Genomic DNA, 24,261 nt, shown 5'->3' with positions numbered 1-24,261 from the left:
GATTGGAAACTTGGATAAGGACTTGCTTTGGCTTTCAAGCACTGCCTTGCCAGGTGTGTAAAAGCCACGTAGTCCCCTGGTGGAAATAATGTTTTTGCACAAGAGCCCAAGGCTGGGGGCCCTGCAGAGTCCAGTCCCACAAAGGAACGGCCCAGCCTCACATCAGTGGGTCCCGAGATTTTCTCAGTCAGGCTAGGCTGGATCATGGTGCAGTAAGAAACAGCCCCAACTCTCAGTGGCTTAAACAGCAGTTTATTTCTTGCTCATACCACTTAGCCACTGCAGGTCAGTGCGGTAGGCATGTCCTGTTCTTTGTAGTCTCTTAGAAACCTGGGCTGGTGAAAGGGGCTCCATCTTGAGGTAAGGCCATCGGCACCCAAGTGCTTAAAAGCTGGAAGCAGTCCTCAACACTTCAGCTCGCATTCCACTGGCCAAAGCCAACCAAACCTAACTTCCTGGCTGGCTGGAATCACGAGGAAGTGACAAGGTGCTCAGAGGAGGAAAAACAATACTCGCAAACCCCTAAGACGACTGCAGAGGGGAAACTGGCCGCTGGAGGAGGAGGGCTTGTTCTGGCTGCAGACCCCCTCTCCACCCAGACCGAGCCGGACGCGGGGACAGAGCCCACCTGTGGAGCTCTTGGCACCCCAGTAAGCTTTACCTTCCCAAAGCTTTCTCATCAGGCTGTGAAATCAAGCTTAGGACACTCCACAGCCCTGGTCATTCTAACCTCATGACGGCGGTCATCAGGACCGGGGTTTAAAAAACCTTCAGGAGGGGCTTCCCTGGTGGTGCAGTGGTTAAGAATCCGCCTGCCAATGCAGGGGACACGGGTTCGTGCCCTGGTCCGGGAAGATCCCACATGCCGCAGAGCAATTAAGCCCGCGCGCCACAGCTGCTGAGCCTGCTCTCTGAAGCCCGGGAGGCACCACTGCTGAAGCCAACGTGCTGCAACTACTGAAGCCCACACGCCTAGAGCCCCTGCTCCGCAACAAGAGAAGCCACCGCGTGAGAAGCCTGCACACCTCAACGAAGAGTAGCCCCTCCCCGCTGCAACTAGAGAAAGCCCACGTGCAGCAACAAAGACCCAAGGCAGCCAAAAATAAATAAATAAATGGATTTATTTTTTTTAAAAAAAAAACAACCTTCAGCAGCCAAAGGGCTTTTGGTGTTATTATTGGGTTTTCAGGAACTAAGGAATAAAAAGGTGAAGTGAGGACAGAAACACAGTTTAAAACAAAAGCAAAGATGCCTCTGCCTCTGCCTCTGCCAGGAGTGTTGGACAAATACAAACAGGGCTGGGCTGCAGGGAGATGCCCTCTGCAGAGCACGACTCGGGATGCCATGTGCATCAGGATTCAGAGGCCACCAGGAGGAAGGATTGTCCCTCCAGCCTCCGCAGCAAAGGCAAAGCTTCTGAGCCGGAGAAGGGCAACAGGAAGACATTTGCTGAGACAACTTGGTGGCGGGGGAGGACATGGAAACCGAAAGACATGTGTGGGGCTTTTGCCCCTGCTTCTCTTGGACTGAAACAGCCCGAGTCGCATCCCTCGCCCCAGCCATACAGCCTTGTTCCTTAGGTCTTGGGTTACCTGTCGCTTCTCTGGGAAGTGTCCCCTGGCCTCCCAAGCTGGGCTGGCGGGCCCTCCTTTGTGCTCCCTCAGCATCCCGTGTTCTTTCTACCCCAGCAACGCTGTGGCCTTAGCATCTATTACCACCCCAGCAACAAATAGGACATGCTGTGACTCTGAGAAGGAAAGAATGATGAGACTGGTGAGGGGCCTGGATCTGGAGGTAGCGGACTATGCCTGGGAGCTGCAAGGTAATGCGGGATCCTCATTGGTTGCTCAAGGCTTCCTGAAGCACTGCTGCAGGGCCATTCCCAGATCTGACAACTCAAACCCCTGGGTTCCAGCCCAGACTCCAGGGACCTCCAGGCCAGCCCAAGGCTCTTCAGAGCAAAAACCTGAGCTGCCAAACTGCCTTGTCCATCTCCATCCCCTAGATGCCTTGGTTTGCTCCACCCTTGGTGGCCACCCTTTCAACCAGCCACACATAACTTACAGTGGCAGGTTCTGGGGCCTCATCCCTAATTCATCGGGCCAGGGATACTCTAGTATTATGCTCTTCCAGGGAGGAGGAGTTTCCCTCCCCTCCCAGAAACATCTAGAATGTCCCCATACTTACTTCTGAATCTGTCTCTCCAGAATCTCTGGGGAGCAGACCACCCCTGGGCACTGGGACACAGGAGTACCTTGGTCACACCCACCCCCTGCCTCTCAGTGCCTCAGTTTATCCATATGTAAAACTTGGGCTGCATCAGCCCCTTCTCACATTACAGAGATTTGGAAAATGTTAATATGAAAGCACTGGCTGCTCTTTGGAGAAAGGGGCTCTATTTTCATGATTTTGTCCTCTAGCTCCCTGCCCGCCACCTCCCTGGAAACTTCTGGAATGTGCTGCATAAGCCATACTAGAGAGGGGAACCTAGGGAAGTGTGGGGGTCAGCAAGCGAACGGTCTGAGGCCTGGGAACATTCAAACACAGGCAACGGTTTCGTCCAAGTGCCTTTAGTTCAAAGGGCCACTGGTTAAAGTAGGGTCCTTGAGCCAGAAAATCCAAGAATGCCCAGCTTTGGCCCTGGGGAGGTCAGCTGGAGGAAGGGACCCTTCAGAAATTCGGGGAGGCCTGTAGAAAGGGCCTCCAGGTGTGGGCCACCCTGGGCACCAGGCCAAGCTGCTCGACCTGCAGCCGCATAGGCCTGTAGCCGTTGAGGTTGCTGTAGAGAGCAAACAGGCCATCATGGGGCCTTGGGGAGAAGTGGGCCTGTGAGGTCAGGGCCCTCCAAGGGCCATGATAGGGCTGGAACCTGGGGGCCAGAGGTGGGTTTGGGGCCAGGGGGCTGCTGGGCCCCGAGGACGTGGACAGACTCCGGTTCTGGGGGTTGCTGCCTGTCAACAGGCTGCTGAAGGGGTTGGAGGACGTGCTGTCGCTGGTGGAGCAGCTACTGCCACTGAGGCAGCCGGGTCGGGGGTCGGGGGCTGCTCTGGGCTGGAGGGGTGCGGCCGGCCTGGGCGACTTGAGGCCCATCACGGGCTTGGAGGAGGCGTAGAGGTGGCAGAACTCCTCGTCAAACAGCTCCACCGCCTGGCCCGTGAACTTGGAGAGGATGTTCCTGTGCACGTGCCCGCAGAGCCAGGTGAAGCTGGAGGCGAGAGGAGAGAGAGTGAGGGCTGGGGATGGGGAGGGCTCGGGCACCCTGTGCCCGAAGGGCCACTAACGCGTGCCCACCGCTTCTCCGCACCGGCTGCTTCCGCCCAGGCCCAAACCCTCCCCTCCCACAGATGGGAGAACTGAAGCTCAGAGACCAGCAAATGTTTGCAGGGGAGTAGCTAAGATGCAGTGAATCCGGGCCTCCGGTCAGTGTTCCCTCCTGGTGCGCAGATTATGGCCCCTTAGAAGATCCCTGTGGAGGCCCAAAGGGGCCGAGTGCCAGTGTCCCCAATTCTGTGCTGATGTGAGTCACCAGCTGCTGGGGCCTTAGCGGCTCCACCTGTGACAGGTGTGACACCTGCCTCTTCTAACCAAATAGGTTAGCAGTCTGGGGCTGCTCCTTGGAAGGAAGGGCTGTATTTCCATGAAAAGCTGAAGGGTGTAGCCCAGTTTTCAGGCAAATGGGCCGGAAGGGGTGCGAGTGGGGGGAAGACTCCTGTGCTCTTTGGGGGATGGAAAGGAGAACACAGGGGTGAGCCCACAGGATGGGAAAGAGGCCGCATCAGTGGGCTTGCCCAGACACCCACGGGAGGCCGCCCTTAAGCAGAGGCCTTGGCCTTCTCTCCATTTACACATTTTAAATGGAAACAAAATGTTCAAGGCATTTGTGTGTCACTTTTTATGATTCCCTAATTTAAACAGATTCCTTTCTATCTCTGATGGGAAACTCCCCTCATCACCCCACTCCCCGCAAAAAAGCCTGGCGGCAGCGCAGGAAACCCACCAAGAACATCATTTGAGAGGTTCCTGGGTCCCTAACACTGTGGACCTAGGCGTGGGGAGCAATGGGGACAGCATGGTCAGAGGGGGACAGGGTCACTGTGGGGGACAGAAAGGACCCAACCAAGAGTCTCAGCCTCCAGCCCCCAGCCCCCAGCCCGCGTGTCTTGCCACCAAAAGGCGGACCCAGCTTCTGGAGTCCCCTGCTCTGTGAGGCAGGGCAGGGCCCACGCAAGGCCGGAGCAATCCTGGGAAGAGCAGCGAGGCTTTGTTTAAACCTCACCTCCTGCCCAGGAGCCACCCACGCACCCCAGAGAGGTGAGCAGCTGATACCGTGCCTCTGGCCAACCAGGTGACGGGGAAGGCAGCAAAGTTTGGGACAGCCGGACTCTTGGCTACACAAAGAAATCAATCGCCCTGTGTTCTTTGGAATCAGGCTAGATTAGAACAAGCAACTGCATGCTTTCTTAGCAAAGCAGGTCTAGGGGACTTCCCTGGCGGTCCAGTGGTTGAGACACTCCGCACTTCCACTCCAGGGGTCATGGGTTCGATCCTTGGTCAGGGAAAGAGGATCCCTCCCGCCACATGCCCCCACCCCAGACAAAAGGCAGGTCCAAAGGTGCCCTGGCAGTGTTTCAGGCCCCCATGCACCCTCTGTGCCCCTGTGCCCCTTGTGTATCCCTGCACCACCTGAGTGCCATCCCCTGACCCTGCTCACTGCTCATGGGTTTCCCTCCTCTACACCCCACATGTCCATTCATCCTGTGCTCTAGCTTTTACACTTTCTTTTATCACCACCCATGGTAAGAATTACATTTTATTTTTATTGTTTTTTTGGCCCTTAAGTACAGATAGTTGATTTAATCATAATTTTTGGCTCAAGACCCACTCTCATCATTGATCTATTAATGGCCCATTTACATTTCTGCAGCTTTATTTTTTGGCCACACCAAGCGGCTTGTGGGATCTTAGTTCCCCGGCCAGGGATTGAACCCGGGCTCTTGGCAGTGAAAGTGCAGAGTCCTAACCACTGGACCGCCAGGGAAATCCCTTTACTTAGTTATTTTAAATAATCTAATAAGCACCTATGAATCCATCACCTAAAATAAAAAGCTAGCATTGACAATAACCAGCATCTAATCACATGGTCCCTCCTAGGAACCCGTCCAGTTTCCCCCAAATAGAGGAAATCATCACCCAGAATCCTGTGTCATGGTTCCCAAACTTTCCTTTTTCTATAATAAGAAAAAGTTTTCTATACTCTTGAAAGTACCGTCAGCCCTCCATATACTCGAGTTCTGCATCCGACAATTCAACCAACCACAGATGGAAAATATTCAGAAAAAAATTTTCCAGAAACTTTCAAAAGGCAAGACTTGAATTTGCCCCATTGGCAGCTATTTACATAGTATTTACATTGTATTAGGTATTATTAGTAATCTAGAGATGATTTAAAGTATTCAGGAGGATATGGGTAAGTTATATGCAAATACTACACCATTTTATATAAGGCACTCGAGCATCCTCAGATTTTGGTATCTGTGGGGATGCTAGAACCAATCCCCCCAGATGTGGAGGAACAACCGTAAATATTTCTATTTTAGTTGTTTTTAACATATATCTTTGGGGATTATTCTTTAGGGATTTTTTTCCACCTAAACATTGGAGTTTATCCATGTTATCTCTTGTTACTGTACTTCACTTGTCTTTGACTGTTGTATGGGGGCTATATCATGGTTTATTCATACATTCTCTCATTGAGAGGCATTTGGGTTGTTTCCATGGTTCTCCTGTTGTGACCAGTGCTTCTGTGAACACTCTTATGCCTGTCTTCTACTGTCCTGTGGACCCGTTTCTCTTGGAAATACACCTAGGAGTGGAATTGCTGGATAAAGCTAGGTGAATGTTCAGCTTTAGAGAAAATGCCACACTTTCCAAAGTCACTGTACCGATTTGCAATCCCATCAGCAGTGTAGAGATTTGTAAATGCACTCTTTGTACTGTCAGGCTTCTTACTGGCTGGCCAGAAGTTTGTTCAGCTTTTTCTGTAAGATGCTATGGAAAAACCTAAATGAACTTTTTGGCCAACCCAATTTTTTTTTTTTTTTTTTTTTTTTTTTTTGCTGAATAGGTATAAAATGGTTAACTCATTCTAGCCTTGATTTGCATTTTGCTGGTCACTGAGGATGCTGAACATCTTTTCGTGTGTTTCCTCCCCGTGGAACGCCTGCTTTCACCTCCCCCTACCCACCACCACTTCCATTGTGCTGTTTCTTTTGTGGTTTGTGGGAGTTCACTGTGATTCTTGACACTAATCTTGTCAGGGTATCAGGAAAACCTGCTCCCAGTTAGTAATCTGACTTTTCACATTCTTTGAGCTGTCTTTGAGGGAACCAGAGTTCTTAATTGTAATACAGTCAGTTTTAGCAATCTTTTATAGTTAATGCTTTTTTGTGTTCTGTTTAACACGGGGGGGGGGGCTATGTTAAGGCACCTAATCCTTATCCTAAGGTCTAAAAGACATTCGTCTGTATTTTCTACTAAGAGTCTTAAAATTTGTTTTTGACATTTAAGTTCTTTTAATCTATTAGGAGGCGATTTTGTGTGTGTGCATCGCATGTGTGCGTATGTACGTGTGAAGTAGAATCCAACTTCTCACATGGAGAATTTTTTTTTCCGGTTTCACCTTTCCCCGCTGCTCTGACATGCCCTGTCATGTGGGAATCTGTGTCTGGGCTTTCTGTTCTGTTCCATTTGTCACTTTGTGTGTGTCCTTCACCCAATGCCACATTGTCTTGGTTACCACAGCTCCATCTGCAAGGGCAAGTCCGCCCTGCCTGTTCTTCAGACTCATCTTGGCTATTCTTGGAGAAATACGTCTTATTGATACACTGTAACCTCCTCACATACACAGATACATACATAACCTCACAACAATCTCCAGAACATCCTTTACCTCAGTGTGCTCTGATTACTTTTGTTCTGTCCTATTTCATTTTTGAAGAATTCTGGGGATCATCCACTAAAATCAATTTCATAGACAGGGATGCACAGTTTCAAAAGTTGTATTCCTCTAGCCATACTGGATGGCCAGGACCTAACATGAACATCCATTCATTCAACAAATATTTATGGTCATGTATAAACATACCGCCACCGTATTAACTGTACTTCCTGCCAGGAAGCAATAGAAAAGAAAACAGACCCAGCTCAGGCCCCGACGTCATCTTTCTTAAATCTTGGCTAAACAAGTTCACAGAAAAGGTCTCTAGGGAATGATCTGGAAGCTGCCTCCGGCAAGATGAGTTAGCAGGGTAAGGACAACAGGATTGAGCTGTCCAGCAAAGGGAATAAACGGCAAGGGTAAAGCCCCTGAGGCATGAAAGGCCTGGGGGGAGGCCAGTGTGGCTGCAGTACAGAGGAGGGGAAGAAGAATCCTGCTAAGACAGAGGCCGCAGTAAGAAGGTGGATTTTTTTTTGTTACCCCCTAGGAACAATGACATGCATCGAAGGATTTTAAGGATGGAAGTGATTTGATCTTGTTTGTGTTTAAAAATCTTTCTGTTCCTGGTAAATGCCAGGGTGGCAGCAGGGGTCAGGGCAGGAGTGGACTCAGGAGCCGGTTGGAAGGCCATGCTGATATCATGCTGTCACTCATGCTGTTGCAGCTGCCTGATTTTGCACCTCACCCCCGCCCCAATCTTCTTCATCCTCCAAGCCTCCATCCAGCCTCCTGGACCTGCCGGCAGAAGTGGGAGCTCCCTCCTGGCTGACCCCAGAGCACTTTCTTAGAGCACACACCATACCACACCCTGTGGTCACTCATCTACATTTCCTAAGGAGAGAGAGGAGTTCTGTGTCCCCAGCATGTGGCACAGCACCTGTGCCGGTGAGACCCTCAACAAGAGCTGTAATGTTGAAATGCACATCCTCCCCACTCCCACCCCCGCGACTCAGCCAGAGAAATGGACAGAGCCCTTCAGTTTGGGAAAACTGTGTGCAACCAGAGGGAGGGGCCCAGAGACAGGTGGACTGAGAGGATGGGGTGAAGGCTTTTCTGATTGATTTTTTGTTTTTATTGGAGACGGCTCTAAGGGTCCCAGGGAAAAGGATCCTCTGAAAGGCTGGCAAACAGATCACCTTTGAATGTTGAGAGCAAAAACATTATAGTTGTCCTGCCCTCCCTCCAGAAGCTGGATTCTCCACAGTTCCCAGGAATGGCCCGGCATGTCTTCAAGCCCACTGCCACCCTCCTCCTGGTACCTCCCATATCAAGCCCGACCTGGCCTCGGCAGGCGCTAACGAGCTGGAGATCCTAGTCAAGGAAGCTGGTGACCCTGACCCAATCACCTACCCTCTCTGTGCCTCAGTTCCCATCTGTCATTTAGAAGAATAATGCCTCCCTCAAAATGTCACGAGGATTAAGGGACTTCCCTGGCTGTCCAGTGGTTAGGACTCTGCACTTCCACTGCAGGGGGCATGGGTTTGCTCCCTGGTTGGGGAGCTAAGATCCCGCATGCCATGTGGCAAGCCAAAAAAAAAAAAAAAAAAAGTCACGAAGATTAAATCCTTACTAAAGGTCTGATCGCACCTGGCCCAGGGCCTGGCACAAAGCTCAGCAAGGTGGTTATGCTTCCTTCTGCCCCTTTCAAGGGCAAGGCCACCCCTGCATGATGAGCTCAAAGGGCAAATACAAATGAAACCTGAGAGAGTTAATTCTCCTTATTGAAAATAAGAGGAGAGGCTTCCCCCCTCTTCATCTCCTTTCAGAATTTCTTTCTCTGTCCTTTTCAAATGTATGGAAATCTTTGTAATGGCTAAATAAGCCACTTGCCAGTCACACAACTGGTTGCTCAAAGATGGGGAAGGGGAAGTGACCGCTTAGTGGTGGAGGGGCTGTGGATGTGTCATCCCCACCTCTGTGTATGCCGCTCTGACAAAAGACGTTATTTTGAGCTGAAGGAATTTGAGAAGCAGGTGCAGGAAGGACTCTCTGACCTCCCCCTTCTCCCTGAAGCCAGTCACAAGGCCCTCACGTGAGAGATGCCCTCCCTGTACCCAGAGGAAAGGAGCATCCTTATCTCGAAGGGCAGGGGGACTCAGAGGGATCCGAATGGACCAGCCTTGCTCTGTTTCCCCCAGTAACTACCCTTAGCTCTTCCCTTTCGTCCTATCACGTTTTACCGTGACTGTCCGTTCTTCATCCAACCTCATATAAAAACACTAAGGTTTAACCATTTCTTTGGGTCTTCATTTCCTTTTGAAGGCTCCTGTGTCACGTAAAACTTGTATTAAATAGATTTGTCTGCTTTTCTCCTGTTCATCTCTCTCTCACCAGTCCATTTTACAGGGCCCCAGCCAGAGAACCGAGAAGGGTATTAGAAAAAAGTGTTTCCTGGCACTTCCCTGGTGGTCCAGTGGTGGCACGGGACCACTGCGCTTCCACTGCAAGGAGCACGGGTTCGATCCCTGGTCAGGGAACTAAGGTCCCACAAGCTGTGTAGCCGAAAAAGAAAAGAGTTTTTCCTCCCCGTACAATGGGTGCGTGGTTTCTTTGGGGGGCAATGAAAGTGTTTTGAAACTAGATAGTGGTGATGGTTGCACACACTGTGAATGTACTACATGCCTCTGAATTGTACATTTTAAATGGTTAATTTATGTTATCGTGAATTTCACCTAATAAAAAAGAGTGCGAGAATTCCTCTGCTTTGACTGACCCCCTCCCTCCAGGCTTGGCTCCTGGGGTCTGGGGCAACTGCCCAGGCCTGGACCTCACCCTTGCCCTCCAGGTGGTGAACTCGGTCTAGTGGTGCTTGGTCAAGGTCAGAGGTCAAGGTCAGAGGCCTGATGTAGGGTTTTAGGCTGAGCTCCTGCCCTGAGCTTTATTTGCTTGCTGCCCAGAGGCCTTTGTCCCTCTCTAGGGAAAGAACAAAAGGCTGATAAGGTGGCTTTGGCCACTTGGGGAGGGGAGTTCAGCCCCACCTCAGCCTCTTACAAACAACCAAGGGCTGGAGACAGGGCCTGAGAATCAGAAGCAGGGGTGCTCCGTTTTCCACAGGTGCCCCCGGATGGAGCAGAGGATGAGGGGAGAGGCTGTGGGTGGAAACAGACGTGGGCTCAGTGGCCCCAGGACACTGGAGGTGTCCCCTCCTGGCTGCCTCGTCCCTGAGCCCCCTCCCTGCACACTAGTTGTAAAACCTCAGCTCTTCCCCTCGCAGAGGGACAGTGCCTCCCAACTTCCTTTACTGCAGCCTGTGAGGTGGAGGCCACAGGCCCTTCGCACAGCTGAGGAGAACAGGCTCAGGAAGAGGTGGAAATGGGGAGCCAGAGAGGGGCACCCTGGCGCCATCCCAGGCCCCCTTCCCTCCCCTGGGTTTGTTATCGGTTACCCGCCTAGTTCGAGCAGAGCTGCAGGAGGGAGCCCCATCCTGTTCCATGCCTGCAGCAGGCCTGGTCTGTATCTACTAGGTCTCTACATAGCTGGTGAGTGAATGAAGGAACAGAGAGGTACAGTGACTTGCCCGAGGTCACCCAGCCAGGAAGCTGCAGAGCTGGGAACTGAACTTAGCTTATCTATATTCTAGGCTGGGCTGCTGCCACTTCCCGTCCCTAGTGCCAGCCTGAGGTCCCATGAAATTTGGAGACACTTCTGACAGGGAAGTGGAGGAGGGGCCAGGAAGCTGGTGGTCAGGGGCCACAGAGGGTGATGCTTGTAATCTTATCTAGGACATGGTGACAGCTCAGCAAGCCCTGGCAATTCTGAAGTGAGAGGAGGGCTGTCTCGGTGCTCCCCAGCCTTCTCGGGGCCCACACACCCTCTCCCCCAGCCAATGTGGCGTCGCCCAGGCCTGCTCTGCTGAGCAGCCCTTCACAACCAGCGTCTTCTCAGCCCACACCCTTTCAAGTCTTGCCTATTACATGTCCCTTCCCTTGGGGCTTTGGCTGGCTGATAGCAACCACTTATTGAGTACCTACTGTGTGCTGGGAGCTACACTACGCTTTGCAAATTTTATCTCGTTGAGTCTTAACAATAGTCTGCAAGGGGAAGTATTGTTATCCCCATTTTACGGATGAGAAAAGTGATGCTAAAAAGAATTGCACACTTTAAATGGGTGAAGTATCTGACATGTGAATTACATCTCAATACATTCACTATATTAAAATAACCAAACATTTTAAAAATAAAATGGGGCCCCCATACACAACCAAACAAATCGCATGGCTTTAGAATCACACCTGAGAGATCTGAGGAGGGAAACAGGATTTTATGTCCTATTGCCACGCAAAGGGAAACCAAGGCACTTGGAAATGTCTCCCTACCCCGAAGTCCTCCCAGGAAGGGCCCAGATTCTCCTCTTTCACCCAGGCTGGTCCTGCCTCCAGCCTCGTGTATATGATGAGTCCCCAGCTCCCCCAGGGCGTTGCCGGTGGGCGTGTGGGCCTTGGCCTCCGCAAAGCCCCGACAGAAGGTGAAGCGCAGCGCTCACCTGTACGATCCGCACAGGACGTATCTCCAGTCCGAGATGATGAACTTGTCCTGGATTTGGCCGGCGAACTTCCTGCCTGATTTGGCGCAGTACACCTCTCCTTCCACGCTCCGGACGGAAACGTTCTGTTGCAAAGGGAAGTCAAGGTATCCTCGCTAATTGTGTACCCAGAGATACGCACTTGCCTAAGAAAACATCTGGAAGTATGCTCGCCAAGAGTAAAAGGGTTATTGCTAGCTGGTGAGATTGTGGGCCATTGTTATGTTTTCCTTGGCTGAATTTTCTAAATTTTCTTCAATGTCCTGACATTATTTGAGTAATGGGGGAAAAAAAAAAAAGAAAAAGAAAAGAAAAGAAAGGGAAGATGGTAGAATTCAAACAAAGCAGAAAGTAGAAGGAAGATGCGGGCCTGGTGTCCACAGAGCCCTCAGTCCAGGCTCCCATGGCCCACAGAGGTCTGGCAAGCCCAGCCTCACCCTGTAAGTGGCTTTAGTGACATGAGTCCCTGACTCCAGGCTGGTCAGAGGGAAGGCCCAGTGCAATCAGAGGGGGCGGCTTTGTGGAGACCTCAATGGACCCTAGATTGCTGTAAGAAAAGGTGTGGCCACAACCCAAATTTCCTTTCCTCCCCAGTGGCACCCGCTGCTCCAGCCCTCAAGCCAGCACCCCTGGAAGCTGAAGAAATGAAAGGCAGGTGAGGCAGGGGGCTGTCAGAGGCCGGCAGGATGCTCCTGGTGCCGAGAATGCCTGCTGGTAGCTGGACGGGCTCTGGGAAGGGGATGCCCAGCGCCTCCAACCACTCCTTCCAGCCTCTCCACAAGCTCTGGGGGTGGCGGGAACAGGGCCACGTCCCACTGTCCCTTGGTGCAGCAGGTGTGGGCCACGAGGACAAGGCCTACACTGACTCTCTGGACCTGTTTCGATGGCCTCATGCTGAGGCCGTGTGATCCACGTTACATCAAGCAGACCCAGCAGTTGGGGGATCTGAGGCCTGTGGCGACCGGAGGTGCTTGGACTCAGCTGCATCCCGGTCAGTGTGGAGGGGAAGGGAAGGAGGAAGGCGGGGAGGTTGGGGTCTCCCAGGACTGACCTGCCTGAGCTGGGGGGCAGTCACCAAGGAAACCACCTGTCAGCTGTTTAGCTGGGTCTGCTTGTGAAAGCTGTGGGCGATTTCACGTTAGAGCTTGAATTAGCTGCCCCAAATTTGCCGTGACTAAGTGAACCCTCATCTCTGGGTTTCCCTTCTCCTTGCTGGAAGAAGGAAGTGAGGAGTTCGGTTAAGTCCAAGAGGATCAGCATCCTTTTGGGGCCATGGAGCCCTGAAGATGCATCACACAGGTCCTGGATGTCTCACTGCCCCAGAAGTGCACCCACTGGGTCTCCTCAGCTGAGAGGAGAAAAGGCAGAGGTTGGGCCCCTTTATCCTTCCCAGCCCCCAGTGGAGCTGTGTGAGGTCAAAGGACTATGAGCAGGAATGATGGAAATCTCTTCCAGGCCAGGTCCTAAAAACATCCCTCGGAATCCTCCCTCCCTCTCTCTCCCTGTCACTATGTCTCGGGGGCCATGTATTCCTTGGGGTGCAGCTACAAGGTGAGGGATGGCCGTCTGAACTGGACTTTGAACAAGAAAGGAATGTGTGTTAAGCCATTGAGATGGAGGCATGCGTTACCACAGCGTAGCCTATTCTATCCTAACACAAAATACCTTTTACACTGTCACGGGACCCTACCTTGAGGTGACTGTCAGAGATCTGGGCTTTGTCACACATCTCCCAGAAGAGCTTCACGCCTCCCTGGTCCAGGAGCACACAGACGAACACCCCGCGCTTGTTGGCCGCCTCTAGGATGTCACAGAAGATCTCCACGTCTGTGAACACATCCATCAGGATGGCCAGGACCTGGACCAGGGCAGAGGGGTCGGACACCAGAGAGTCAGGGCCAGGTGCTGACTTCTTTCAGCCGAACCCCCTCAGTCCCAGCCGGCCTGGGAGAGCTGTTCCCTTTGCTGCTGCGCTGGAGCAGGGAGGGTCTGACAGGGCAGGACTCAAGGAGGGGTGCAGAGCTGCAGTGAGGGCCCTGCCTCTGTCCTGACGTCATCTTTCCAGCCCCACCACAGATCCTCTGGCCTCTCCACCCACTGCTGGCATGGAGAGTGCAGAGGAGAAAGGGGAGATGAGCAAAAAGATGAGGCGGGGGTCGGGGGGGAGATGAGGCCAAGGAGAGGTGGCCTGGCAGGGTCACAGGAGAGGGACAGATTTAAAGTCACAGGTTCTCAAACATTTGGAGCTTTAAGAGACTCTAGGCCCACTGGCTTTCAAATGTTTTTAAGCCGTGGAATCCTCGCCTCAAACGAAATCCCTGTGGAGACCCCAGGGGATATAAACTAGACTAGGCTGAGCCGCCCCAGTGGGATGGAGAAGGGAGTCCAGCTCAGCCAGCAGGTACTGCATCCTCCATCATAGCAGAAACTTGGGGGGTGGGGGGCCCTAGATAGCCAACAATGGGGAGAGACGTGTGTGTTCCTGCCTGCCAGGTACCCCTCCTTCCTGCCAACAGCACCCCGAGCTCACTTTATTTTATTTTTGGCCTACACCGTGCGACTTGTGGGATCTTAGTTCCCCAGCCAGGGATAGACCTCGGGCCCCCTGCAGCGAAAGCGCCCATTCCTAACCACTGGACCGCCAGGGAACTCCCCCAAGCTCACTTGAAGGAATTACCTCTGCTCCACCATGCATGTGCTTTGGGTGGGCTTACTGCCGTGCCCTGGATTGGGTGCGGGGGAGGCACACTGAAGCCAGACCACTGGCCACAGGGATTGGCCCAAATGTGGTCACATGACATGTTATCCTCATGGGAGTCAGCCCAGGACTATTGCTGGGACTCCTGGGGAAAGGAGGCATTCCTTCTACTGGGATTGCTTAGCCGGATCTGGAGAAACCAGGGCTAAGAGGTGGAGACAGATGCCCAGCAGCATCCTTTCGACATCTGATTTCAGTTACCCCTGAAGCCAATCCTATGCTTGACTTGTCCACTGAGGATGTCAATGCATGGTCCCCTTCTTAAGCTTTTTGGGGTTACTTTCTGTGATGTTGTGACTTATAATAAGAAATGTATATTTGGTCTTCATATCAGTTTCTGGCACAGAGCTCCTAATACCCTGGGAATTTCCAACCTGATGAGAGCTGAGAGCAATAAAGGGGTCTTTTGTTATGTTAATGAGGAGACTTTCAGACCTAAGGGCATTGGCACTTAAGGATGTGGAGCTCTTTGCCAGGAGGACCAACCTTGTGATCAGAGGGTTGGAACTTTTAGTCTAACCCCACAGCCTCTGGTGGAGAAGGGATGAGCTGGAGGTTAATCAGTTACCAGTGACCAATGATTTGATCAATCATGTCTATGTAATGAAGCTCCATAAACACCCAGAAGGAGAGGGTTCAGAAAGCATCTCGTTGTTGGACACGTGAGGGTTTAGGGAGATTGGTGCACTCAGAGAGATGCACTATGCATCTCTTCCCTCTGGCTGTTCCTGAGTTATATCCTTTTATAATAAACCGGTACTCTATTAAGGAAAATGTTTCTCTGACTCCTCTCAGCCACTCTAGCAAATTGATCAAACCCAAGGAGGGTGTTGTTGGAATCTCTAATCTGTCGCTAGTTGGTCAGAAGCACAGGTGACAATCTCGGCTTGCGATTGGTGTGAGTTGAGTTGTAGGACACCCAGCTGATGTCCAAGAATTGCTTGGTGCTGTGGGAAAGGCTCCCACACAGTGGAATGGAACAGAACTAGAACTCTTTGTCACTCAATCAAAAGTCCTTCCTAGTACCTAAATTGTGGTGTGTTGAGAAGTGGATTATTAGGCAGCCAGTAAAAATGATCATTATAATGGTTACATAGAAACTATAGGACTTCCCTGGTGGTGCAGTGGTTAAGAATCTGCCTGCCAATGCAGGGGACACAGGTTCGAGCCCTGGTCCAGGAAGATCCCACATGCCGCAGAGCAACTAAGCCCGGGCACCATAACTACTGAGCCTGCGTGGCACAACTACTGAAGCCCGTGCACCACAACTACTGAAGCCCGCACACCTAGAGCCCATGCTCCGCAACAAGAGAAGCCACCGCAATGAGAAGCCCTCGAACCACAATGAAGAGTAACCCCTACTCGCTTGCATCTAGAGAAAGCCCACGCACAGCAACGAAGACCCAACACAGCCAAAAATAAATAAATAAATATTTAAAAAAAAGAAACTATAAATCACGGTGAAATGTTAAAGTAAGACTTGCTGTTTAATATATGCTCAACAAATGTGCATTAACAATTAATGAATTAAGTGAAAAAAAAAAACCAAAGCACAAAATGATAGCATGTCCATTATTATTGCCAGCAAGGGAAGGTGGTGTATGGATAGATGAGTGCAAAGCAAAAACTAACAGTCATATTTGGATGGGGGACTATGGCGATCTTTTCTTCAACATTACCTGTAATAATAACGTTCAACCACTTTTCTACTAATTACAATAATTTTTTTTGACCATCCACATCTGGGAAGTAGCAAGGACAAGAAGAGTGTCATGGAGGCAGGTGAAGGAGATGGCTGGTACCCACTCGGGGCTGACTTTCTGCTCAGTTGATGTGGGTGTCTGGACCGAGGACGGAACTGCGAAGAAATTGCTCACCCTCGGCTAGAGGTCACTAGAGCTAGAGCTGCTCTAATAGTGAGGCCCCTGATCCTTTAGAGCCATGGCCCTGTTAACACACAATTAAGTATATGTGCACATTGAAGCTTATGGCACCAGTAAGGTCCTCTCTCCTGAAAGATAAATGCCTCCTCATCCAAGGTATTGGCAAAAGAGACAATGCTCTCTCCCCAGGAGGTCAGTAAATCCTCCCAGTTGTGTTCCAGTGAGTCTTTGTTGGCAGAGACAGGGCTGGTAAGCAGGTGACCGATTGACAGAGAAGGGGAGAGGTTTGCAAAAAACCCAGCGTCCTGACTTAAGCGATGCTTGGAAAGACAGGCTCATGATAGCTAGGTTTATCTTGTTTGCCTCCTTTTGGGATTGCCTCCCAGCTGGATCGATTCAAGGCCAATAACTTCTTGCATCCCCTACGTGGGCGTCCTACCTCGCAGGGTGTCGTGTGTTGATCAATCAGGTCCCAAAAGATATGTCCGCATCCTAACCACCAGAACTGTGGATGTGACCTCATTTGGAAAAAAGGTCTTTGCAGATGTAATTAAGATTCTCAAGATGAGATCATCCTGGGCTTTCTGCTGAACCCTAAATCTAATGACAAGTGTTCTTATAAAAGACCCTCAGAGGAGAGACAGGGAGAAGAGGGTACGCCCATGTGAGGACGGAAGCAGAGACTGGACTTCTGTAGCCACAAGCCAAGGATCACCTGAGCCACTAGCAGCTGGGAGAGGAGGGAAGGATCCTCCCCTAGAGTTTTTCGAGGGAGTATGGCCCAGCTGACACCTTGATTTTGGACTTCTGGCCTCCAGAACTGTGAAAGAATACTTATCTGTGTTTTGTTTTGTTTTAAGGGTTTTTTTTGATAAATTTATTTTATTTTATTTTTGGCTGTGTTGGGTCTTCGTTGCTGCGCACGAGCTTTCTCTAGTTGTGGCGAGCGGGGACTACTCTTCATTGCGGTGGCTTCTCTTGTTGCGGAGCACGGGCTCTAGGTGTGTGGACTTCAGTAGTTGCAGCACGTTGGCTTCAGCAGTGGTGGCTCCCGGGCTTCAGAGAGCAGGCTCAGCAGTTGTGGCACGCGGACTTAGTTGCTCCGCGGCATGTGGGATCTTCCCAGACCAGGGCTCGAACCCGTGTCCCCTGCATTGGCAGGCAGATTCTTAACCACTGTGCCATGAGGGAAGCCCTTATCTGTTGTTTTGAGCCACGAAATGTGTGATAATTTGTTACGGCAGCCCTAGGAAACTAATACAGAGCAGTAGCACATAATCCAGGGGAAAAACGATCTGGAAGATAGGGAACTTTAGCTCCAGCTGTGGCGCTAGTGGAGGCTAGCTGAGTGCCTTCGGACAACTCACTTACCGTCTCTGGGCCTCAGTTCCTTTACCTATAAAACATTGCACGATAGAAGAGCATTAGCTGTCATGTAAGTTGGGTCTAACCGTAAGCCCAGGTAATATAAGCGGAAACATATGCAGAAGTAAAGTGTGTCGTTAAAATATGATTGTGATTTTTATATGCATTATTCTTGAGCAAGTGTGGATAATGTTAGAATAACACCATGAGAGAATGTTCTTTTAATTCAGGTTATGGGAGACGGTTAAAATTAGTGCCCACACCACTATGGGCATAAAAAAGAAACAGAGTAGGGTTCTTGTTAGGGCCAATCAGACGGCCCAGCCGAGAGGTGTGGGGTTGGCTGAGAACAGGAAGGAGGTACTTCCCGTGCTAAGGAAGGAAGTTGGTCTGGGAGCGCTGCCTGGCCGGCAGGCTCTGAGAATCTGGAGTTTCAGTGAGATGGCGGGGCCCAGCCAGGGGGCTGCTGGTCAAGTAGGGTGATACCCACAGACAGGGGTCATCCTGCGGAGACCTCAAATCCTGGCTGAGCATCCCTCACTACCTGCCCGGCAGACGTGAGTTCCTCATGGGCTGGAAAGCCTGCTGCTTTGGGAAGGGCAAGGGGCAGGAGGGGAAAGAGGATTTGGGTCCTGGTGGGACCACCAAGCATGTTGGGGCCAGTTGTTGGGGGGCACTTAGCACCCCAAGGCCCAGTTTGTGCTTCGATTGCTGCTCTTCCCTCTTTCTCTGCTACGTGCTGATGCACCGTTTTTGAGCTTGCTTTTGGCGGATGAGTAATAAGAGCAGCAACTCTTTCTTTTTTTTTTTTTGCGGTACGCGGGCCTCTCACTGTTGTGGCCTCTCCCATTGCGGAGCACAGGCTCCGGACGCGCAGGCTCAGCGGCCATGGCTCACGGGCCCAGCCGCTCCGCGGCATGTGGGATCTTCCCGGACCGGGGCACGACCCCGTGTCGCCCCGCATCGGCAGGTGGACTCCCAACCACTGCGCCACCAGGGAAGCCCCCAGCAACTCTTTCTTGAGCACCTACTGTCAGCCGTATGTTCGTCCCCTGTAAACTTCACAACACAGTTACCCTGGCTTGCCGGGTGAAGAGCCAGGAGTGCAGAGATGTTAAGTAACTTTCCAAAAGCTGGAATGCGAGGAGATGCTCCAGACCCCAACCCAGAGCCATGGTCCCAACTGCAGTCTACTGCAGGCCTAAGAGAAGGACTCTGATCTCTGTTTACATCAGATACAGCCTGTCCCTCCTCTGCTTGTGGGTTAGGATGGGCCAAGTAGGGAGAGTCAAGCCCTGGGAGGGTTGGGGGACCCCAGAGCAGAACTCAAAGAGAATGTGGACAGGGCTTCCCTGGTGGCGCAGTGGTTGGGAGTCCGCCTGCCGATGCAGGGGACACGGGTTCGAGCCTAAAAAAAAAAGAGAATGTGGACAGAAGAAGGGAAGGGGGCCCAGGTGGACCCTCCCCCATCACCTATCTGCTGACCACAGTGTGAGGGGGCCAGGAGCCCTTAAAAAGGCAGCAGTGAGAGGACCATCCCCCTGCAACCACGTGTTCCCACCTGTTTGTGTCGCCTCTGGGTGTGCCTGGCGCTCCCCTCCCTCACCGCCAATCTGGAGCAGTGACAATATGCCAGCGCTGAGCCCCGCCTCCCAGAGCGGGAGAGGGACTTCCTCTAGGGAACTCCCGTGGGAAGGGAGACAGGCCAATCACAGATCCCAGGAGGATGCCGGGGGCGCAGGGAGCATCCCTGCTGGCCCTTGGGAGCCGTCCCACCCCACTCTGGTGGGACCTAGATAGGACCTGGGCTGGGTAGAGGCACCCCGATGCCCAGAGACCCCATGGGCCTGGTAGGCTGGACCCCTGTCTCCCAGGTCTGCCCGTCCCTCGGCGGCCCTTGTTGGGGAAACAGCCGGAGACCTCGCCCTGGGGACCCTGGTGGTGTTCGAGGCCCTGGAATCCCAGTTGTCAGGCATGGGGCAGACCTGCTCGTCAGCTCCCTGGGGGCGCAGTAGGGGTGGGGGCAGGATTGTGCAGTTCCTGCTCAGACTTCTTGCTGTGTCCTGTCCCTCCACCCTTGTCCCTTGTTCAGCTGCTCCCAGGGCAGGGGCTCGGCCTGCAAAGGTGGTCCTTGACACCTAGGGGTGGGGGGAGCTTCTTTGGGACCTTCTTCCAGCTGCCCCCTTGGTCCTCTGCAGAGTGCTCACCCCACTCTCCCCCCACCTCCCCAGAGAACTGAGTAGATTTTTCTCTCTGCAGTGAAAGGGAGAGGGAGAGGGGATCGAGCAGGGACAGGGGGCTTGCCTGCTCAAGTTCTCCAACTTTTTGGTGTTGGGACCCCTTTACACTCTTAAAAGTTACTGAGGATTCCAAAGGGCTCTGGTTTCTGTGGATCATAACTACTGAGACTTGTCAAATTAGAAACAAACTGAGAAAATTCTTAATGTTTATTAGTTATTTTAAAATAACTAATATTCCTTACTTAAAACAATATTAAGCCCATTACATGTTAACATAAATAACAATTTTAAAGCAAAAATAACTGTACTTTCCAAAGCAGCAGCAAAATGGAGTGAGCAGAATGGCATCATTTTACAGTTTTGCAACTCTCTGTGGTGTCTGGCTTACCAGGAGACAGCTGGTTCTCACATCGGCTTCTGTAGCAATCTGTTGTGATGTGTTGTTGGGAAGGAGATATATAAAGATAATCCGGCCTCACACAGAGAAGTGGTTAGAAAGGGCAGGACCTCACAGACCCATTGGAAGGGTTTTGGAACTCTCAGGGATCCTGGACCACACTTGGAGGATGGATGATTCATGTTTTCTGTTTTCTGTATTTTATGACACTTTGACATCCCAGCGCCAACTGATTACTAGAGATGACAAGCACTTGGACTAGGTGCAGCCTCTGATATGCTAACCAAGCAATCCAGGGCCATGTCCCAGGCCTCCTTGATCTGACTCTCCAGCATCCAGACGGTATTTCCCTGCCCATCCTAAACCACCCCAGTGCCAGCTATGGGACAACCAGGGACCATATGTGGCCCAGAGCCTGCTAGAATTATTCAAAGTAGCCAATCCTAAACTGTTCACCTGGCCCTGCCTTGCCACCCTGGTGCTCCCCGTGTGGCCCTGCGCAGTGTGTGGTGCCTTCTGCTTCCAGGACACTGTGAGTAAAAACCTCTTCCTCCCTGACAGTCCTTTCCATGTCTCCCTACCTCCAGGTCATCCAGACCTCTCACTCCTCTTGACGTCTGTATCTGACACACCCTAGACCTGGAATTCCTTTACCTCCCTTCTCTGCCCAGCAAACTCTTACTCAGCCGTTGAGACTCAACTCAGAGGCCACCGCTTCTGTGAAGCCTGCCTTAGTCACCCTCCCCTCTGCTCCCCGGCACAAAGCGTTGCTCAAGCCCAGCACTGCCATCCACCAGTGTCCCCTGTCTTCCCACCTCTCCCCCAAGGGCAGGTGGCTGGAGGGAGGGAGGCCCCTTGTTCCGCTCTGCCATCCTGGGTTCAGGGCCTGCCCAATGACTTTGGCTTTGTGGAATAAAGGGATGAGAGCATGAAGGGAAAGAGGGAGAATGCCTGCTCCTCAGGGAGCAGAAGCCGCTCCGGGAGACACCCAGCAGGCTGGTTCCATTTGTGCCCCTGTCTTCTCTTCTTGAGGAGGCTGAAGCCACAGCAGAGGGAGAAAACAAACCCCCTGTCCTCCCTCTGTGTGGACACAGCCTACTTCCATCTACAGCCTGTGGCTGGGGATCCAGCCCCCTCTGGCATCTCTGTGGGAACAGGTCACTGGTCACTCCTGAGCCCTCTGTGTGTGTGTGTGTGTGTGTTGTTGTGTGTGTGTGTGTTGTGTATGGGAGTGGTATTGCAAACTGCCTGCAGGAGTCTGACAGGTAACAAGATGGCTGAAGTTCATCATGGCCTGGGACAAGAGGGAGTGGTGGGGACTGCCGCAAAGGTGACCCACCCAAAGAGGTGACCTCAACTCAGCGCCAACAGAGCCAGGTCTTCCGACTTGCTAAGAGGAACTGGAAATTCTTACTTTCAGGTGAAATCTTCTGATTTTTAAGTGTTGTCCTAAATTTGTAACATATGGTGTTGATAAAGCAAAGGACAGCAGCAGGCCTCAAGGCCGCAGGTGAAGAGAGAGAAGCCTCTCTGGGTGGGGGAGGGGGAAGGGGAAGCATTCAGCCAGGGGATTATGACAAGCCCCAACCTGGCTTCTTTCCAGGGAGTCTCGCTCACCCTTTGAGCCGCAGCTGCGGTTGAGAATTTCGCCAACACCATTGGTTCCCCGCCCTCAGGCGAGCACTGAACTCCAGCAGAGACCAGAGGTAGCACACTTAAGAACAAGCCCTGGGAGCTGGAAGGGACCCCTTAGTCCAGTGTGGGATCTGGGGCCTGGGGAGGTCAAGGGACTTGCCCTGCGTTGTGCAGCCCACCCCAGGCAGTGTGGGCACTCCTGGTTGCCTGCCTGAGCCCACCTGTCAGTTCCTGATGCTGCCTTGCCAGGGAAGCATGAAATGCTGCTCTGAAGTAGCCCAGCAGCGTGAAAAGCCAATACTCCACCCCTTGTCACCTTCTATTTTATTCTCCAGAGCTCCACTCCCTCCGTCCCGTTTGAGCACAGCTTCCCCCCTCCTGGTGGCTTCTTCTGGAGCCATGAGATTACACACACTATTAGACACGGGAGGGGATTCTGTCATGAGAGTGGGATCTCAGCAGAAAATGAGCTTAAATATCAATTTGCTCATTTTTGAATTCTTTTAAATGGAACAAACTAAATAATTTTAGTGATGAGAGAGACCCTTTGCAGATGACACTAAGTCCTTTCCTTGGGGTCCACTCTCACCCCTGCCCCTGCAGCTTCAGGAGGTGGAGGGGCACCCGTACCCCTGTGCTGAATGGTCATTTTGTGCACCTGGGTAGAATGACCTGGGGTGCCCCCCCCAATTCCCTGGGGGAGCAGGCAGCCCCTGTGGGCCTGCAGTTCCAGGAGCATTGGGAGAACTCCCGGCCAAATGCCAGTCCCGGTGCCTGAAATTCTGCCAGCTAAGCTCTGGCCTTGAAGGATTTTTCTTCTTCTAAAGTCACTTATTAAAATATAAACACTCTGGGGAGGGAGAAACCTCTGCTGTCTCCTCTGTCCTCTGCCTGACCACAGGTTGGATTCAAGCGCTGCACTGAATTTGTGGGCAGACAGGTCTAAGCCGAGCCTGAGAGGAAACGGGGCGAGTTTGTGTCCCAGTGGAGTGGCCCCTTCACTCAGAAATACAGAAGTGAAGCACCTCGCCTAGCCTGGGGAACTCAGGAAAGGCTTTCTGAGAACGGGACTTCAGTGCTGGGTCCTGAGAAGGAGTAGGTGTTAAGGGAAAAGCAGGGAAGGTGAGGGGGCTCCAGGCAGAGGGAACAGCATGTGCAGAGACCTCAAGACAGAACCTGATGTGTGTGAGAATCTGCAGGTCACTCAGGACTGAGTGGCAGGGGTGGAAGGGGAGCTGGAGAGGCCGTGAGCCATGCTACGGAGTCTGCTGGTCCCACTGGGGGCAACTGGGAGCCACTGAAGGCTCTAAGCGACGAAGGGACCAAGTTAAATTTGAAGTATAGAAAAAGTGTCTACAGCAGCTTGGAGACTAGGTGGTCGGGCTCAAGATGGAACAGGAGGGTCAGATGGGAAGCTATTGCCGGAGTTCCAGTGATGGGTGTTGGTGGCCGGGACCCAGACTGTGACAAATGGGATCGGGAAATCAATGATCTAGGGCAGGGCAGAGCATAACATCCCTGGCTCCATCCTAAGCTCCAGTCACCTGGACTCCATCCCTTAGAGCAGGACACATCCCTCTGTCCTCTTCTCCACCAGTCCCCCCACCCCATGGCCAAGGAGACGCAGACTCCACCATCGCTACCTGGCTGGTCCGGGTGATGCAGCGGCGGATGAGGTCCCTGATGTTGTTGCGCTTGTCCGTCTGGAAGTACACGGTGACGCTGGACTTTTCCTTCAGGTAGGGCTTCTCAGCTGAGGCCCAGGTGTGCAGCAAGGTCGGCTCGCTGCCCTCTGAGGCCACAGGGAAGTAGGTACTTGAGGCCACGGAGCAGGAATCGAGTCCCTTGGAACCTGCCGCGGCCCCTCCTGGGAGCTCCGGGGCAGAGGGGGGCTCCTTGGCCTGGGCCTGGATGTACTGGGCCTCCACCGAAGACAAGAAGTCCACCTCGCCTTCCTGGCTGAGCACCCGCCAGTAGGCCTCGGGACCCCCATCCAAGAGGGCATCTGTGGCCAGCCGGGCACTCTCATTGTCACTGAAGTCAGCCCTGGCTGGCCAGACCCACTGGCTCTTGACATCTTCCAGGCGTTTCTGGATCTTGCCCACGTGTCTTGCCCCGCTCATGCTGCCCTGTCCCTGAGTCGTGTGGGGGGCAGCCGGCACCTGAGCTCTTCCTGATGGCAGGGGCAAGCGGGCCACACCACCCAGGAGGAGCGGGGCTCACAGCACTTCTGGAAAGCACCCACTCCTAGCACTGGTATGCGGCCAGCATCCAGGATTACCTGCTCCAAGGTAATCCTGCCCTCCTGAGCAATGCTTCACAGGGATCATCACCCACTGCCAGGGGTTGGTTTATCTCTGAGCGACACCCGCCCTGCCCGCGGGCCAGGAGGGCTGGCTCTATCACGCCTGGGCACACTCAGCCCTGGGAGACTTCTTCTCCTCCCAGCAGCCAAGGTGAACCA

The 24,261-nt window shown here is 52.5% G+C and overlaps 1 protein-coding gene and 1 long non-coding RNA gene across 10 annotated transcripts in view; one reads left to right on the top strand and one right to left on the bottom strand.

Moving 5' to 3' along the window:
• Positions 1-2,670: 2,670 nt before the first annotated feature.
• On the bottom strand, positions 2,671-24,082 carry SACK1A (scaffolding CK1 anchoring protein A). Its single transcript, XM_024741281.1, has 4 exons — positions 23,441-24,082; positions 13,210-13,377; positions 11,481-11,605; positions 2,671-3,205 (listed from the first exon to the last, which is right to left on the bottom strand). The coding sequence occupies exons 1-4, from the start codon at positions 23,918-23,920 to the stop codon at positions 2,671-2,673; spliced, it is 1,308 nt and encodes a 435-aa protein (XP_024597049.1). The 5' UTR covers positions 23,921-24,082.
• Positions 17,929-24,261, top strand: part of LOC112397156 (uncharacterized) — a 19,458-nt gene continuing 13,125 nt past the window's right edge. For 5 of the 9 annotated variants that reach the window (XR_003002744.1, XR_003002740.1, XR_003002741.1 and 2 more), the window contains exons 1-3: positions 17,929-18,082; positions 20,386-23,536; positions 23,981-24,088. This is a non-coding gene — a long non-coding RNA (uncharacterized LOC112397156). The remainder of the gene's footprint in view (positions 18,083-20,385; positions 23,537-23,980; positions 24,089-24,261) is intronic. The other 4 variants (XR_003002743.1, XR_003002746.1, XR_003002742.1 and 1 more) reach the window with 4 other exon arrangements.

The sequence above is a fragment of the Neophocaena asiaeorientalis genome, unplaced genomic scaffold, assembly GCF_003031525.2.
Source record: "Neophocaena asiaeorientalis asiaeorientalis breed wild unplaced genomic scaffold, Neophocaena_asiaeorientalis_V1.1 scaffold177, whole genome shotgun sequence".
In the NCBI taxonomy this organism is placed as follows: Eukaryota; Metazoa; Chordata; class Mammalia; order Artiodactyla; family Phocoenidae; genus Neophocaena; species Neophocaena asiaeorientalis.
Note: the sequence above shows the minus strand (reverse complement) of the source record. Positions and strands in the feature narration are given on the sequence as shown.

Excerpts from the sequence above, each read along its gene's own strand:
- SACK1A (XM_024741281.1), bottom strand. The coding sequence starts at position 23,920 with ATGAGCGGGGCAAGACACGTGGGCAAGATCCAGAAACGCCTGGAAGAT. Across the intron at positions 11,606-13,209 it reads TCTCTGACAGTCACCTCAAG|AACGTTTCCGTCCGGAGCGT; the intron begins GTAGGGTCCCGT and ends CCTTTGCAACAG. Across the intron at positions 3,206-11,480 it reads GTCCTGTGCGGATCGTACAG|CTTCACCTGGCTCTGCGGGC; the intron begins GTGAGCGCTGCG and ends TCTCGCCTCCAG.